The sequence below is a fragment of the Cyanidioschyzon merolae genome, chromosome 9 (genome assembly GCF_000091205.1).
Source record: "Cyanidioschyzon merolae strain 10D DNA, chromosome 9, complete genome".
NCBI classification, from domain to species: Eukaryota; Rhodophyta; class Bangiophyceae; order Cyanidiales; family Cyanidiaceae; genus Cyanidioschyzon; species Cyanidioschyzon merolae.
In genome coordinates, this window is record NC_010135.1 from 416,067 (window position 1) to 434,239 (window position 18,173).

The 18,173-nt window shown below is 52.5% G+C and overlaps 4 protein-coding genes and 1 non-coding gene across 5 annotated transcripts, besides 1 other annotated feature; 2 read left to right on the top strand and 3 right to left on the bottom strand.

The window, feature by feature from the left end:
* Positions 1–1,478: 1,478 nt before the first annotated feature.
* CYME_CMI152C (hypothetical protein, conserved) lies at positions 1,479–2,462 on the bottom strand (the record flags this gene model as incomplete). Its single annotated transcript, XM_005536263.1, has 1 exon — positions 1,479–2,462. The coding sequence occupies one exon, from the start codon at positions 2,460–2,462 to the stop codon at positions 1,479–1,481; it is 984 nt and encodes a 327-aa protein (XP_005536320.1).
* Positions 2,463–2,607: 145 nt separating this feature from the next.
* On the bottom strand, positions 2,608–3,653 carry CYME_CMI153T. Its single transcript, XR_002461328.1, has one exon. It is a non-coding gene; the product is annotated as a hypothetical transcript (transcript).
* A 78-nt stretch (positions 3,654–3,731) lies between these two features.
* Positions 3,732–4,283, top strand: CYME_CMI154C (hypothetical protein; the record flags this gene model as incomplete). Its single annotated transcript, XM_005536264.1, has 1 exon — positions 3,732–4,283. The coding sequence occupies one exon, from the start codon at positions 3,732–3,734 to the stop codon at positions 4,281–4,283; it is 552 nt and encodes a 183-aa protein (XP_005536321.1).
* Positions 4,284–7,355: 3,072 nt separating this feature from the next.
* Positions 7,356–9,555: a sequence feature (possible transcribed region).
* Positions 8,136–9,413, bottom strand: CYME_CMI156C (26S proteasome ATP-dependent regulatory subunit; the record flags this gene model as incomplete). Its single annotated transcript, XM_005536265.1, has 1 exon — positions 8,136–9,413. One exon carries the CDS (start codon positions 9,411–9,413, stop codon positions 8,136–8,138), a length of 1,278 nt encoding a protein of 425 aa, XP_005536322.1.
* Positions 9,556–12,643: 3,088 nt separating the features above from the next.
* On the top strand, positions 12,644–14,950 carry CYME_CMI157C (ATP-dependent zinc protease; the record flags this gene model as incomplete). Its single annotated transcript, XM_005536266.1, has 1 exon — positions 12,644–14,950. One exon carries the CDS (start codon positions 12,644–12,646, stop codon positions 14,948–14,950), a length of 2,307 nt encoding a protein of 768 aa, XP_005536323.1.
* Positions 14,951–18,173: the final 3,223 nt, after the last annotated feature.

An 18,173-nucleotide genomic window follows, 5' to 3' on the forward strand; every position in this document is an offset into this window, starting at 1 on the left:
GTAGTAGGGGTGGAACCCAAACGAGGTAAGAGACTATAAAATGCGACACTGAACTGCTCGCTCTTTGGCTGCCTTGCGATTTTTCCGAGCTTTTCTTGAGATGCGGATCCAAAATTCCAATTGTAGCAATTAGGACCGAGGATATCGTGGGTATAATGGGCTTCTTTGTCGTCTTTTCAAAGTGACACCTTCGACTCTTTGCTTCTAAAATCCGTTATGCCACCGTCAGCAAGATGATTTACGATGCCTTCGAAAGCGAGTTCTTAAAATAACCGCGATCATTGTCCAATTCACACATACAAGCCTCCATTCTCTTCTCCTTTCTTTACGTCTAGTATGCGCACATCGCGCATTCTGCAAGGTTAAAATCTTTCCGTTTCGAGACTGCTCGTAGGATTTGCAATTTGCGCTGCTGGGTGGACGAGAAGAAAACTCGACGCAGTACCCTGAAGACTTTTTTGCAAGCTCCTGCCGTAAGTTCAAGGAACTGTTCACTTCAAACAATAGGTTCCGTTCGAATCGCCAATTTTCTTCTGTTTGCGGCCACCGACCATACGATTCTCGACAACAGCATGATGGCTTAAACGAGATAAGCTCCCAGAGGCCCCGTCGATTTTGCTTGCATGGAAAAGGGTCTTTGACACGAATTCCAGCCTTCGCAGCGATCGCTTTCGGTAGAAATTGCATCCGTGCTTTGCATGGAGTGTAAATGGATCGAGATTCCTCGAGTCGTTCTCCAATCTACATCCCCCTCCGATGTGTGATTCAAGGCGAACAACATTGCGTTCAACAAATCTATCATCGGATAGAGAGGCATGTCCATGCGCGAGCAGCAGGCCAAGAACTCGCCGGCTGTATAATCCCGAAGCAGCCCATGAGCGCAGAGTACGCCACGGGGCGCGCAAACGGAGGAAAGCATTGGTAAGATCCTTCTATATCCGTCAAGGGCATTTCCTGACCGATAATGCAAATGCTCCCGCGCCGCAGGGCAGCCCGTGGTGCAGATGTGATGGGAAAATGGAAAAACCTGGTTACAGCCGAGTGTCACCTCTGCGAAAGGCACACCGGAGCTGTACAAAAAGCAAATGAAAAAGGCGAACGAAGCGTGGATCGCAAATTGGAACTGTGAAAGGATTGCGTTGATAGCAGCGGGAAGAGGCGAAATTGGGTCTATAACGCTGGTATGATCCCCTTTAGCTTACGGCCATGGAGCTGGTAGGACGTGAATGATCAGCGTAACTGAGGCCGGAGATTAGACAGATGAGAAGAAATCAGCTGTAGAAAACGCACTCTAAGGCTGGTGTTGGTGAACGTGGGAAGAAATCCAAAATTTGAGAGTAAACGTCCGTGTTATTTGAGTGGACCTGTTCAATTTTACTCTATGCTGGGTGTGTCTCTGATCTAAACAAGGGAGTGGCGCTTCCCCTGTTCCAAAGTCGAATAGTTGAACAATTGCTAACGGCTCGCTTGCTCTCACTTTATGTCGAGAGACCATTCCCTGACAGCCAGTGAACCAAGGTTGCGCGAACGCGCTTCCAAAACCCCGGTCGATTCACCTTTCGCGGACGCGTTTCGGGAACTCTCGAAAAGGTCAGATTGTATCTCGAGGCCTGATCTGCGAACGGTGGAATATGCAGTGAAGTATTGCGGTGCTCTGCGGACTCGTCAGCATCCGTGACACTTCCATTGACGCCCAACCATTTTGCTGCCTGGAAGCTGTAAAACAACTGCTTGGCCGCATCGCGCACGTTTGGCTCTGAGCTGTGCTGTAGCTCTCCATAAAGCTTCCGTGCGTCTTCACACGAGCCGAGCGCGTCCTGACAGAGAGCAACTTGCAGCAAAACACGAGACCCCAGCTCGCCGCGGACTCTTGCAAGTGGCCTCACTGCAGTTAGTTGCTCCAGCGCGGATTCGTACTTCCCGGCCTGAAGCATTCGCTCAGCTGACTCCAGAGCAGCGGATAACGCGCTCCTCTCTTCTTCAGTTTCCGCATTTTCGTTTCGTTTCATGCGATACCGTTCTAAAAGCACCCGGAGTCTCTGTTCTCGTTTTTGGGCGGCATCATCTGGGACAGATACTCCACCAATAGGGATCGATCGGCCACCACCGAATGTTTGTGAAACATCAAGAGGTCGGGGGAAAACGCCCCAGGTAGAGACCCTGGGCTTGTATACCGAGTCAGGCGGTGCTGCGCGCTCTAGCTTCTCGGGTTCCATGTTGTTCTCAGAACACATAGCTGGCCCCGATAGAAACAATTTCATTCGGATAGGAACTCGCTTTGGGTTACCTCGCGCTGCGCCTTTGCAAATTTTCGGGCTAATGATCGATAAAAACACTAAGCAAGGCTGTCGGCAGCAGACCCTTCTCGGAGCAAGCCTCGGGTCCTCGTGCTCTAGCGGGAGTTCGTACAGACCTCCTCGGTCACAAGAGCTCGCGTGATTGAACGAAAATCTGAGGCGCATGAGACGTTCAAACAGTAGCTTATTCGTCACCGTCTTCGCCGATAGATAGGTGACCCTGAAAAACGAACAGCGGCAACGTGGCCTCGCCTCGGAGAGAAGTGCGCTGCACAGAATACTTTGCACGCTCGCTTCGAAAAACTGTCGTTCCAGCTGCTCTTGTTTGAGGTTGCTTTCGGAACCCCACTTTATTGCAAGTTCAGTACCTTCCAAAACGTTCCGCTCTCTGGGTCTGTGGAAAGCACCAGCGTGCAGGTGACCGTGCTCCAGTGATCAGACGCCACTGGGGATCAAAATGTTTCACCAGTCATGAACCAAGTTGGCGCATGCGACTTTCTCAGATGACAGAACGTTTAGATTGACCATAGCTCCCAGAATTCGGAATGGATAATAGCTTTCGGGAGAGGGTCCATGATGAAGCGCCTATCTTAGAGTTCCATTACCCATACTTGCTCTCGGATATACTGGTCGTTTCGTATGCTCGATCGTGCGACAAGTGCCTGCCGTGAACACCCGCCGTGGCGCTTATACCACTGAAGCAGATGCTGCACGGAGACAGAACGGCTTTGCCATACCACTGAGGGCGCCCGCTCGAAGAATGATTCATTCAACATAGGGTCGGAATACATAATAATAATCCTGGGAGCCTGTAAGCTGCGCAGACAGATGCGCTGCCTGCGACAGCGCGAAGCGATACACTAAGAGTCCACTGCGACCAGGGTGACGCCCAGACGCAGCATCCTGCTCCTAGTCCCAAAGTGAATTCCGTTGCGGACGAGCTGCGCAGGTCTCGCCACAGCACCTGCCACTGGTGGAAGCGTGAAGCACTAGGCCTGCAGACTCGTCCGGCTCGCGGGACCTTCTGCCTAGAGGGTAAACTTTCGAAGATACTGAAACTTTTCCCCATTTCGACGCTTATTATCAATGTCGAAAGAAACTGTTATCGAGTTGCTAGTCAGTGGTTAGTTTCTGTTATTTCTTCCCTAGGAGAGTACTTGCTGCTCACGGGACGGGCACAACTGGAGGGCCCACCAGTCCGAGGACTGGCCTTTGCTGCCGCTATCTCTATTCAAAGCCCTGCCGAGTGCTCTCTCATTTTCTCTCTCTACAACCTCCTGTCCGCGCCCTTGGCCAAACCTGTGAAAAGATATCGCTCGCGTCACTCGTGTTCATATGTAGGGTACATTGGCGCATGCGATACCCAATGAAATCGGCGTCGTCATCTAACGGATTGGTTGCTAGACTTTGCGCGGCTGTTGGAGAAGTTATTGTATGGCCTGGCACCAAAGCATATCAGAGTTTGCGCGAACTTCCCGGTTTGGCTTGACAGGGGTGCCAGCTGTGGAAAATCCATCTGATGAACCATACGCCTTCCGATACTTCGTGCTACAGTTCAGAATTCGGTGTTCAGTTCGCGATGACGAGTGGCTAGGCGTTTGGGGCTCGCTTCCTCTGCTGCACGATTGTTTCAACGCACCACTTCCGATGAAAAAACTACGTCGCTCAAGGGGCCAGATCGAGTGGGCTTTGCGTGTGCGTTTTCCAAAGCATCTTTATGACGGTTGCGAGTTTACGTATATATACTGCCTGTTACGGAAAGTTTCTGCGGATAGCCAGTATGAATCTTCCTACGAAGTCGTTGGCTGCGAGCCCTGTCCGTTACGCAAAAGTATTCTGAGCAGCGAAATCTTGCCATACGGTTTCTACGAACATGACGATCGCTGGGGTCATAATGACGGGAAGGTATATCCAAGGCAGGATCGCCTGGGTGTACTTGTATACAAGCATCTTTCGCGAGACGCCGCTCCATGCCGCATATCATAGGCAAGAGACAAAGTGACAGCTTGAACGCGCACGTCACACTTGTCTGCAGCACTTTGACGTTTATGAGAAAGCGCTCAAGGTGTAGTCGAAAATTCCATCTCACGTGGCCCAAATGCACAGCGACACAGCACTTCATAGAGCGCGCTCCACCGGCAAACACGAACGGCGGCAGGCATCAATCGTGACCCTGTGCCCGAGCGGAATTTCCTCTGTTCTTACGACTTACAGTTGTTCCGCTCGGTGCAAATATTTCCTACTCAGCTTTAGTTGATAATGAGGCCGAGATCCCCAATATCTGGAATATTGGAATGAGAAGCATGAAGTCGTTTCGTGGTGGCGTCGATTAGCAGCAGTCTACCTAGAGAAATCGCCTATCCGCTCTTTTGCCCCCGGCTTCTTGTTGTATTTGGAGCTGTAATTTCTGGAATCATTGTACCAGAGCACCTTTTTGGTTTTGGTCTGTTTTCGTCGCAGTTATGGAACGAAAGCAATGTGTTCTGTAGATTCGAGAGAGGTCCCGGAAGTATGCTATACTGTCACTGTTAACTTGAGAAAGAATGGCCTTGGCCCTAGAGCTCACTTCTTCCACGGTAAGCAGGTTGATCAACCAAACATGTAGCAGTCCTTATTCTTAACGTCTCGCAATCTAGACAGAATTTATGAATCTCCATTCACGCGAACGTCTTTTGATCAATTCATTCTGCACCATAAGCTCCGTGGGAAATTCTATCCAAGAATCCACGCGATTTTAAGCTTCCTTACCCCTGATACGAACGATAATGAAGAAACACGGATGGACAAGGAAAAAACACATTCTCGTGCGAGACCGTCGCATCTTGAACAACAGACTACCGATTCCATACAGAAACGCGAAAGCTCATTACAGGAGTGAAGGGCGATCGCCTCACTCGATGCAGACTCATTAGGAAGAAATGGTAGACCTCTAGATGGATAATTAAAGAGGGAGTAAACCATTTTTCATGAAGAAGAGACAAGCGAGAATGAGGACAATATTAGTCGTATCGGCAATTCGATCCTGTGGTCGCCTATATGTCACTTAGATGACAGGGCCTGTCAACACCTTATCCATCATCGAAAGCGTCTGAAAGCTTTTCTTTTCAGTATTTCTCTTTAAAACTTGTCGAGAAAACAGTTGCCATGACTCCAACGCGTTTAGAACATACGCAGCTGAGATTGGCGTGAAGCCGCTCCACGTGCCCACCTACTTTCACTGGTTCAGCCGAGTCGGGGGCGCACTCTCTGTGGTCAGACGCCATGATCACGCTCATGGATTCATGAAAGTGTCTTTTGTGTCCATTACACCGTTTTGTGACGAGCCTATTTTCTACAAGATGCTCTCTACCTTCACCAGGGTTGAGTTGCAGTGTTGGTCTTCTGCTTGGGCACGGGAGGGAGCCAAAAGGCGAGCCGGACTCGTTGGCGTGCTCGAGACGGATAAGGTGACGGAAAATGTTCGTAGAAGTAGTAAATGTACACATAGAAAACGCAAGTCTCAGAGCCATCGTAAACCCAGTGCATCTGAATACCGAGGAAAAACTGATATGGAGTATAGCGATCACATCTATACCACTTTTCGAAGAAGGGGAGAAATAGAAGAGAACACCAGACAAAGAAGAAAGCTCCATCCTGTGGGAGGACGAGGAGAGACAGGAAATCATAACACGTCGAAGCGGAAACATCAGTCTGAAACTTTTGACAAAGCCTCCCAGCTAAAACTCATGAGCGGCGAGAACCTTTGGTAATGTGGGATGCAGAACTCCATTGGGGAACGCGCTGACTGTCACTCCATGTGGGGGCGCTTAGCTTCCCTCGCCCTGGTGCATCTCGCCAAACGACTGATCGCAACAGTTTCATTCGCAGGGATCCAAGCTGTCAACATTCCTCTGTAACTTCTCGATCAAGCATGCATCTGAAACCTGATGCTCGGGATAGACGATGCAATACGACCTGACTTTTTCCATGGCTCTGTATTATCTGGAGTCGGGCGTGATGGACGCCAGGCGGCATGCCAGCGGGTGGAATAGCGGCGTCAGACCCGATGATAGCGCTCTGAGCACCTGAACGAGTTGAGCGGGATGCGTTGTGCGCGCCACTCACAGAGCGTACAAGAGCGTGTATCTGGCTCACGTGGGCTATCCCTGGCAGGTTTCCATGAGACCGCATTGAGATCGCCAACCAGCTCGGTGCGATGAAACCACGAGCGCGCACCAGCTCACTTCTTCAATGGAGAGCAGAGGGAGATGATCGACAATTCGCGTCGTTTGGCGGTAGCCTGTGGCGCTCGACGCGCAGTGCTGCGCACAGGCTGTACTCCCGTGCCTTCGACGGCGGCGTGCAACGAGTGCACGAGTCGATTCTGCACTATTGCTGTCAATGCGAACAGGGCGATGGACGCGCATCACAGGCAGGGGTGCACGCTGGAGCTGGTAGAGAGGAACAGCGTAGAAGCGTGTCGGATGCACGGGCTGGTCAACGGCAAACTGACCGGGCGTCAGTTGACGAGGCCATCGAAGATAGGAGACTTGCTATGCCGCGGCTCGATCCGCAACAAGTGCACATGCACTTGCTGCACCCAGACCTGAGCGCCTCGATCAACTTACGGAAATGCCGGGAGCGTTCGGAGCGTCCCGCGGCATTGTGTCGAGCGAACTCTTGAGGGAATCCTTTAGTGCTCAGTGGAGGTATTGTGCTGGGAAGCTGATGCGTTGCGATGAATACGAATCGGTGGTCAGGTGGGCGGACATTGGATATCCGCCCTGGGCGAGTCGCTGGTGTAGCACGGGTCAGCGAACCGGAAAGGCTGGAGCATTACACAGATGTATATAATGGGAACCTTTTCTCCTGGGTGATTGGTGGACCACAATGAAGCTGGATAATCCCATATTACCGCGTATCCGTATTCCGACGCTCCCATGACTTTACGTGCATCGCATATGAACTCTACAGCCACGTCGCGCTGCACTGTCGCAGGGCCTGGGCCCGTACGCGTTCCGCCATCCCAGCTATGATCGCATAACCGATGCGGGCCGCTCATCGTTTCGCGTTCTGGGCACGCGGTCACCGCGATTCGCGGTAACATTACAGACCAGCTTTTTAACATTTTTTGTCTCGGTGACTTCGCGAACGGTGCTCACGACGCGAGTTACTTTACATAGGACATGAGTAGCGCGGATACACCCGAGAGGGTGCAAGCGTTCAAAGCTTACCTCGAAGAACAGGGCGTGAACGCTTTTCTGGTCGAGGCGATCAGCGATCTGTACGCTTCGCAACCACGACCGACGAACGCGCTGCAGTTTCTCGAGCAACGATTGAGTGAAACGCTTAAAAAGCGGAAAGATCCTTCGAAAGTCGCAGCTCCAGAAGCAAGCAAGACGGACGAAGGGATAGGTCCCGAAACTACAGGGAAGGAGACGGAAAATTATTAGCGGAAGGAACAAGAGTGCTGGGGACAACGCCGAGAACTGCGCACGTTGAGTTCTCAAAGAACTCCACTGGTTGATAGCGCCTTCCTTGCAGAACGCTTCTACCGGCTGGCAGTTCCCAAGCTTGCTGTACGACGTCAGACGAGATGCGCAAGTGACTAGTATCCATGCGGATAACTTGGACAATGTAAACGACGTCTCGCAGCGCCGCGCCAATGGCTGGCGCCTTTCCAAGAATGCAGCTGTTCAGGAAAGTCTTTACTCCTCGGAAAACGCTCAGATTTGGGATACTAGAATCTCTGCTTCCTGCAAGAGGGTGTATGTTGGAATCGTCTCAATTTGCCTCGAGTTCTAGTCCAGGCTCAAGGTGATCGTGCCCCTTTTAAATATGGTGGGAATTCTACAGATTTCAGTTATATACCATGTAGCGCCCTGTCGCGCTGAACTTGGCGTAACCGCGGATGACCTTATTGATCGCATCCAGAAAGTCCTGCTCACAGACAGTCTTCCTCCGAGCTCGAATGGCGAACATTCCCGCCTCGGTGCAGACACTGCGAAGATCCGCGCCGGTCGTGTTTGGGCACAGACGCGCCAAAAGTTCAAACCGGATGCCTCGTTCACAATTCATGCTGCGTGAGTGAATGCGTAGTATCGAGGTTCTGCCTTCTAGGTCGGGCAAACTGAACTCAATCTTTCGATCGAGCCGTCCAGGACGTAAAAGTGCTGGGTCCAGCGTGTCGGGTCGGTTTGTAGCCATAAGAACCTTGATATTTCCCCGTGCATCGAATCCATCGAGCTGGTTAACAATCTCAAGCATTGTTCTTTGTACTTCGTTATCACCTCCTTGCCCATCATCGTATCGCGCTCCACCAATCGCGTCCACTTCGTCAAAGAATACAATTGCAGCCCTTTTTGAGCGCGCCAACTGAAACAATTCACGCACCATGCGGGCGCCTTCTCCGACATACTTTTGCACAAGTTCAGATCCTATCACTCGAATGAACGTCGCATCGGTCCTGTTCGCAACTGCACGAGCAAGGAGAGTTTTTCCAGTACCAGGAGGGCCGTACAACAAGACTCCTTTCGGCGGATCGATGCCAAGTTCAATGAACCTTTCCGGATGCAGAAGAGGTAATTCGACAACTTCCCGAATCCGTTCAATCTGCTCTTTGACACCGCCAATATCTGCATAAGTCACGTCAGGTTTCTCTTCCACGGTCATCATTGTAACGCTGGGATCAATACGTGGCGGCAGAGGAAGCTGGATTTGGAACTTGTTACGGTCGACGCCAACACGCATTCCCTCCTCAATGTCCGTGGGCGCAACGCGCTCCCCGAGACCCACAACGTACTTTGCAATCTGGCGGATGTTAATGACGTACTTTGCTCGCTCAGCTCCTTCATCGATGATTTTGGTGCAACGCGCCACTTGTAGGGGCTGCTCTTCTTGCATAGCCTGTTTATCGGCAACGAGATCCCACGAACTCGGGGCTGCTAGACCCGTGTCAAGCTCGCGAACGCCCACAAGCTCGTCAATATTTTTCGTACACTCCTCTATCTCTTTCTCCAACTGCTTGATTCTGTTGCTGTAAGGGCCGAGACCGTAAGACCGGAGCAGTTGTATATCTCCAGCATCAAGAGGTTTCGTGCTCTTACTTCCAGTACCCGTCTCAGAGTCCCCTGCCATGATTAAGAAAGGTTGCCGCTGCAGGGCGTTCAACTCGCTAACAAATTGAGAGAAGACAATATTGTACGCCACGGGAATACAAAGAGAAGTGCGCCAGTGTCCGCCCTAAACTAATAGCGCCTCAGCGGTACTTCCCCGTGCTGAAAAGAACTCAAAGAATTCAACAGTCGGACCTATAGCTAAGATTCAGCGGCGCGCACACGCCATCAGAGCCACCGTACGCCGCGTGCACCCATGTTGCCATAACACGGGCTATGTTCCCGAACTCACGACTATACTCGAAAGTTCGTGCCACTCACCGTTACCGCAAACGACGGCCTTGGCGGGCTTTTACCGCTATCGCTTCCATTTCCCCTCTCGCCTCTGGCTTTGAATACGCCGGTTGCTCATGTCTCTCCAGCCCCATGGTCACCAGCCGAAGGATACTGATCGTAGCGTTGAAGTCTCTGTTTCGCGGCTTCTCGCTGTTGTAGACCCGTTTTATGCACTGGCGCGAGTCACGATCTGAGCTTCGTTTACCATTTGCATCCTCTTTCTGCACGGCCTCGGGGTGCACTCCCCAGCCGTTACACTTGGACCTGGTCAGGTGTTCCCATGTGCATCCACCAGTCCTCCACCGCCTCTGAGCGCCACTGTGTGGCGCGTAAACGCTTGACCCATCCCTCGGTACATGCGCTTTACCGTTCCGGAAGGCTCCGCCCGATGCCGTCCTCCGTTTCCGCGCGCTGCGCCATGCCCAATGATCACAGGCCTCTCCCGGGTGATTTCCTCAGCGAGTACTCTGTTCGCTGCACATTTGTGTGCGCGCTGTCGGATTCGAGTACTCGGACCCCGCCTCCTTGCCCGCTCTTCGTTTTTCTGCCAATTCTTCGCACAAAAAGTGCCGATGAGCTTGACGCGAATCGAGACACCTTGCCAACTCGTGGGTGTCGAGCCCGCATGTACTGTTTATTAGCGACGATGCGGCCAAGACGTCTGAGACTCACGCCGGGCTCGCTCGCAGGCGGCAGGCCTATCTTCGCCTCGGCGCCCTCGTATTTGAGGAATATTCGACCAAGGTTTAGAAACTGGCTGCTGATACCGGTTGCTCCCAGAAGCAGCGTCCGGGGTCGTCGTCGACGTCTCGCTGACCGTGATGTCCACGACATTCAGCACCAAAGAGTCGAAGGAGTGCTCAGAAACGAGGACCCGGAATCTCCAACATACCTATGAGTTCGTAGAACATTACTGATGCGCTTCGAATGCCGAAGCTGTACGTCTGAACAAAAGTTCAGAAGCAAATCGAACGACGGCCACAGAGAAAGCAGTTTAGTGTTCTCTTTATAAATCTGACATGGACTAATGGTCTATAAACTCAACTGTATTCCTGCCGCACTGTGTATGATCGAATGCTGTTTGCGGTCTAGGGCGGGGGCCAGAAATCACGATGCCATGTACCCGATAGATCGTAGGCGAATCGCCTGTGCGATACATATTCTTTCCTGAACAGTGCATGGAGGACTGCGTTCCTCCTCCAGGTCGGTCGTACAACAGTACTCAGATGGTTGACGAACACTGACCGAAAGAAGTAGATGCACTCTGCGTCAAACATCGATATTCTCAGAGAATGCGCGCGATCAACGGTAGAAAACGGCCCGCTGACCACCTTTTACGAAAGACAAATGCGAAAATAGTAGTCGCTACGCGCGTCCCTGTTCCTTAAAAGCGTGTTCGAGTGGTCCTGAATACACGGGGTACAGTCGCAAAAAGAAAGTCTCAGTTCGTGCACGGCCATTTCCCACCGAGGTCACAGCTACTTCAGCGTTCGTGGAACGCCACTATCCGTATGGAGCACAGGGACCGGGACACGGACGTCGGTTTGCTTGTTCAGTCGATGAAACTTGCTTCGGACGAGGCGGCCGGAGCGTAAATGGGTATTCGCGGACAGTGCACCCGCTGGATGTACGATCGAGCTCGAAGAGAGCGAGGATGTCATCATCTGCTCCAGACGGAGTGGACTTTATTTGCGGCCTCAGATTCACTAGTGGAGAAGGCTCATCGACCAACACCAGCCACTTGATCGAATCATGGAAGATTTCGCCCCGACGTCGGGCGACGTCCTTCTGCTGGACACCGTGGCATTTCACCATCCCCCTTGCGTTCGGGCTTTTGCCGATCCTGTCGAGGTATAGTGCTGCTTTTCATTCCTCTGTGCTCTACTTGATTCAACCTCATCAAAAGAATGTTTTCCATTGTGAAACGTATGATGTCGCTCCAGTGGGGTCATCGCTGAAGCTTCCGGCACACGTTGACACACGGGCGCATGGTGTCTTACTTTCGCGAGTCCTAGCTTTTGCGGGAAGGTCCTCACCTAAACGAATGAACAATCGCTATGATTTTGAAGAAACAGAGAATCCAAGGGAATGGTATGGATGTGGAAGTCGGGGATCCTGAGTTCCGTCATTGCTGGATTCGACGCAGCCAGAACGAAAAATGCCTCTTCTCGCCGACCATCGAGCGAAGAAGAGCAAGTGGCGAAGAAGGAGAAGAACGGAGATAGGCGAGGGACGGTGTTTGTCGAGTGGAACGATGACGAGACTGTAGCGGAACAGAGGGCACGAGTACTAAGAACCGTCGGTGTGATGAGATCAGGGATCGGCAGTAAACGCATGGAGCTCGTAAGCCGAGACTTGAACGCTGCTACCAATATCAGACGATGCGTTGTGCTGGAGACGAGACCCGAGCAGCTGACACGATCCAACGCTATGCGGCAACTGCTGAGGCTCGAAGTGTACGTGAATCAACTGGAACCGATTGCAGGCGGCGGGTCAAAAAAGGCTGGGAGGCGTCCGCATGTGGGTATATATTTACCCTCAATGGCCGGGAAGCATGTCTCGTTTTACTGAATATAGTGTTGGACCGCAGGCCATACTATTACCCTCTGTGAAGACGAACATCCCACTTCTGGGTTTCACTCGAGCGGAGCGAATGCTTCCCGCTCGGGGCATGCATCGGCACGTACTCCATGCAGCGCGTTGCGCAGCCGTCGTAGCACTGGCGCGCAGCTCGTTGGATTGTGAACTGGACATCGGGGCGCTGCGCGCTGCGCGCCAGTGTCCAATCTCCGGTAGCATGATGATCGCTGGATGCGTCCAGGCCAGGCGAGCGTGCTCATCTCCGTACGTGCGCAGGCGTGTGTGTCTGGATGTGCGTACATACTTTTTGCTGGAACGCCGGTTATTAAAGGCCGCATGTCTGCTGCAGGTTTCCCTAGAGTTTCGACGGCACTTTCCGCCGCGCTGAGGTCTAGGGGAGCACAACGCTGTGGAAGAGTATGGTGGGCGAGGGCGCCATCGCAGAGCTTGCGGGTTCTGCTTCGGAACTACACACCAAGTCTGGGTTCTTTCGGGCTACGGCGGCAGCTTTATCGTCTGGAGCGAGAAGCAGACTTGTACCCTGAAGATTGGAGAAAGCAGATGATACTCTTAGAACAGCTAAACCGAGAAGGATCTGTTCAAAGTGCCGAGAAAGTTATTCAACGCATCGAATCCGGGAGGTATGCTCTCGGAGAAGAGGCAAAGTACGAGTACATCAAAGCCCTTGTACGAGTTGGAAAACTGGAGGAGCGGTCGAAAACTGGCGGTGGCCTCGAGTCCGTGTTGCGAAATATTCCAGGCTCTGGAAGTGTCCTTTCTCGAACTGGGAATAGTTCGGAAAGTGGTCGCCTTCCCAGAGGCGCTGCCGAGCCTCCGACTGCCGCGCGCTACACAGACAACTTTAACAGTCCTCTCCAAATGTATGCCGGTGAAGGCACGCACCCAACGAGCGCCGGTGCGACAGCTCCCTCCTCAGCGCGAGCGTTGATGGGAGGTGCCTCCGGCGGAGCGTCCGGCAGCACCGAGGAACCGCTTGTCGTCACCCTTGCTGAGCCTACCTTCAGGACGCAACTGTGGAAAACGATCCGCACGCTTGGCACTGTATTTCTGCTAATGTCAGGAGTTGGTGCAGTTATGGAGGAGCGGGGCCTATCCCGAGGAATCAGTATGCAGCAAGAGGTGCTACCCGAAGAAGGCAACAAAAATCTGCGACGGTTCTCTGATGTGAAAGGCTGTGACGAGGCGAAGGATGAACTCATAGAGATAGTCGAGTATTTGAAGGCGCCACAGAAGTTTACGCGCCTCGGCGGAAAACTCCCCAAGGGCGTGCTTCTAGTCGGGCCACCTGGAACAGGCAAGACACTGTTGGCGAGAGCGATTGCGGGCGAGGCTGGCGTTCCGTTTTTCTACGCATCCGGCTCTGAATTTGAAGAAATGTTCGTAGGCGTCGGCGCTCGCCGCGTGCGGGAACTCTTTAACGCAGCTAAGAAGCGGGCTCCCTGTATCGTGTTCATTGACGAAATAGACGCAATAGGCGGCAAGCGGAACCCCAAAGATCAAATGTATATGAAAATGACCCTGAATCAGCTGCTTGTTGAGCTCGACGGATTTTCGTCCTCTGAGGGTATTATCGTGATCGGAGCTACGAACTTCCCGGAATCGCTCGACAAGGCGTTGATTCGTCCGGGCAGATTCGATCGCCATGTTATCGTTCCGAACCCTGACGTTCGTGGACGAGAAGAGATCCTCACCCTTCACACCGAGAAGATTCCGCTTGCGGACGATGTGAATCTCGAAATACTTGCTCGGAGCACGCCTGGATTTTCTGGCGCAGATCTAGCGAATCTGGTGAACATGGCAGCTTTGAAGGCGGCCCGTGAAGGCGCTTCCCTCGTTACTATGGAGAACTTTGAGTTCGCCAAAGACAAGATAATCATGGGTGCCGAGAGACGCAGCGCAGTTATATCAGAGGAAAACCGTCGTTTAACTGCTTACCACGAAAGCGGGCACGCGCTAGTCGCGCTCTTCACGGATGGCGCGCTGCCGGTGCATAAGGCAACCATTGTGCCGCGTGGCGTCGCTCTCGGCATGGTCGCGCAGCTCCCGGAAAAGGATATGACGTCTATGTCACGCAAACAGATGCTTGCTAAACTCGACGTGTGCATGGGCGGCAGAGCTGCTGAGGAACTGATTTTCGGACCTGAAAATGTCACGAATGGGGCGGAGTCTGATATAGAGCAGGCAACAGAGCTGGCAGAGGCAATGGTGACCCGCTTTGGTATGAGTCCCAAGCTGGGTAACATGGCTTACGACATTCAGAGGGAGGTATGTGGGGAGCTTCTGCACGTGGTGGAGAAGGAGGTCAAACGATTTTTGGACGAAAGCTACCAGCGGGCAAAGCAAGTGCTGCTGACTCATGAAAAGGAACTCCATCGAGTGGCAGCGGCCCTACTGGAGAAAGAAACCTTGGGCCGGGAGGAGATCATTCGTATCGTGAGGGGCGATCCTCTCCGCGAGCAGTTGTCGGAGGAAACGACCGTGAAATCCGAAGAGGAGGCCGCCGACACTGGCAGCCTGGCTGAAAACGTTGCAGCAAGAGCACGAGGCGCTGTCGCCGCAGCAGCGGCAAAAGCTGGCGTGCCTCGGCCTGGAAAAGTCCCGGCAACAGCGAAAACGGCCTGAGCATAGAGCTGAAGGTGCAAATGCGATTGCTTTGCACCTCATCAGCTGAGCAGAAGAGCAACCTGGATTCTGCGTCCGGCTTCGGTTTGTTTCCGGGAACCGTGTCCTGTACAGGTATGACGATGCTCAAAGGTACATGAACCCGAATCGCTATTTCGAATGTGTGCAAATGCAAGTCTCCTCTGGAAAATTTCGTTCTGGATATCTCAACAGGTCGCAATGACCGTTGATTCGACGTACACCTGTACGCCCAGAAGACAGGATGAAAAGGAATGGATCTAGATCTATCCGGGTCCGAACTAAATGCACATAAAATCAAAAATCCCACGATGCTAGGTGCTGCATGTTTCAGCGCTGACGCATTCTCTCTATAGGTGATGATGCTCTTCGCGTCGGCGGGATTTGGTAAGCTTCTTAAGAGAGGTACGAGGCACCCAGTCACCACCAAAACCATACATGCGTCATCATTTTTGACGGAAAGTAGGAATTCGCTCCTCATCGGACACTACAAACGGGTTTTGAGTCGCCACCCGAGCAGTTCGTTCCACGCATGCAGTTCGCTTGCGGCATTTTGAGGTTGAAGCACTCTTGGTCCAAGAAAAAGCGTTTCGATATCCTGTTCGCGGCTGAGGGACTTTACATTGTTACTGGAACGAATATGTCGGTTCACAAACCTGGATATATTGTCGAAACACTTCAGTATAAACAATCCTCAGAAACGAGAAATTTCAGACGTCGTAGTGCAACGTTTTTACTGGCACTCGAGCATCGTCACAGAGCTTTTTTATTGCCTGCTTCGAGACCGGCCTTAGAGCCAATTTTGAAGTTTGCGGCATATACATATGTTAAGCAGAAAAAAAGATTCGCAATTGTGTGCGGTAAAAGAATATCCACTCGCAGAAGCTTATTATCCTTTTTTGACCCGCCGCCTGCAATCGGTTCCAGTTGATTCACGCACACTTCGAGCCTCAGCAGTTGCCACATAGCGTTGGATCGTGTCAGCTGCTCGGGTCTCGTCTTCAGCACAACGCATCGTCTGATATTGGTAGCAGCGTTCAAGTCTCGGCTTACGAGCTCCATGCGTTTACTGCCGATCCCTGATCTCATCACACCGAGGGTTCTTAGTACTCGTGCCCTCTGTTCCGCTACAGTCTCGTCATCGTTCCACTCGACAAACACCGTCCCTCGCCTATCTCCTTCTTCTCCTTCTTCGCCACTTGCTCTTCTTCGCTCGATGGTCGGCGAGAGGAGGCATTTCTCGTTCTGGCTGCGTCGAATCCAGCAATGACGGAACTCAGGATCCCCGACTTCCACATCCATACCATTCCCTTGGATTCTCTGTTTCTTCAAAATCATAGCGATTGTTCATTCGTTTAGGTGAGGACCTTCCCGCAAAAGCTAGGACTCGCGAAAGTAAGACACCATGCGCCCGTGTGTCAACGTGTGCCGGAAGCTTCAGCGATGACCCCACTGGAGCGACATCATACGTTTCACAATGGAAAACATTCTTTTGATGAGGTTGAATCAAGTAGAGCACAGAGGAATGAAAAGCAGCACTATACCTCGACAGGATCGGCAAAAGCCCGAACGCAAGGGGAATGGTGAAATGCCACGGTGTCCAGCAGAAGGACGTCGCCCGACGTCGGGGCGAAATCTTCCATGATTCGATCAAGTGGCTGCTGTTGGTCGATGAGCCTTCTCCACTAGTGAATCTGAGGCCGCAAATAAAGTCCACTCCGTCTGGAGCAGATGATGACATCCTCGCTCTCTTCGAGCTCGATCGTACATCCAGCGGGTGCACTGTCCGCGAATACCCATTTACGCTCCGGCCGCCTCGTCCGAAGCAAGTTTCATCGACTGAACAAGCAAACCGACGTCCGTGTCCCGGTCCCTGTGCTCCATACGGATAGTGGCGTTCCACGAACGCTGAAGTAGCTGTGACCTCGGTGGGAAATGGCCGTGCACGAACTGAGACTTTCTTTTTGCGACTGTACCCCGTGTATTCAGGACCACTCGAACACGCTTTTAAGGAACAGGGACGCGCGTAGCGACTACTATTTTCGCATTTGTCTTTCGTAAAAGGTGTCAACGGGCCGTTTTCTACCGTTGATCGCGCGCATTCTCTGAGAATATCGATGTTTGACGCAGAGTGCATCTACTTCTTTCGGCCAGTGTTCGTCAACCATCTGAGTACTGTTGTACGACCGACCTGGAGGAGGAACGCAGTCCTCCATGCACTGTTCAGGAAAGAATATGTATCGCACAGGCGATTCGCCTACGATCTATCGGGTACATGGCATCGTGATTTCTGGCCCCCGCCCTAGACCGCAAACAGCATTCGATCATACACAGTGCGGCAGGAATACAGTTGAGTTTATAGACCATTAGTCCATGTCAGATTTATAAAGAGAACACTAAACTGCTTTCTCTGTGGCCGTCGTTCGATTTGCTTCTGAACTTTTGTTCAGACGTACAGCTTCGGCATTCGAAGCGCATCAGTAATGTTCTACGAACTCATAGGTATGTTGGAGATTCCGGGTCCTCGTTTCTGAGCACTCCTTCGACTCTTTGGTGCTGAATGTCGTGGACATCACGGTCAGCGAGACGTCGACGACGACCCCGGACGCTGCTTCTGGGAGCAACCGGTATCAGCAGCCAGTTTCTAAACCTTGGTCGAATATTCCTCAAATACGAGGGCGCCGAGGCGAAGATAGGCCTGCCGCCTGCGAGCGAGCCCGGCGTGAGTCTCAGACGTCTTGGCCGCATCGTCGCTAATAAACAGTACATGCGGGCTCGACACCCACGAGTTGGCAAGGTGTCTCGATTCGCGTCAAGCTCATCGGCACTTTTTGTGCGAAGAATTGGCAGAAAAACGAAGAGCGGGCAAGGAGGCGGGGTCCGAGTACTCGAATCCGACAGCGCGCACACAAATGTGCAGCGAACAGAGTACTCGCTGAGGAAATCACCCGGGAGAGGCCTGTGATCATTGGGCATGGCGCAGCGCGCGGAAACGGAGGACGGCATCGGGCGGAGCCTTCCGGAACGGTAAAGCGCATGTACCGAGGGATGGGTCAAGCGTTTACGCGCCACACAGTGGCGCTCAGAGGCGGTGGAGGACTGGTGGATGCACATGGGAACACCTGACCAGGTCCAAGTGTAACGGCTGGGGAGTGCACCCCGAGGCCGTGCAGAAAGAGGATGCAAATGGTAAACGAAGCTCAGA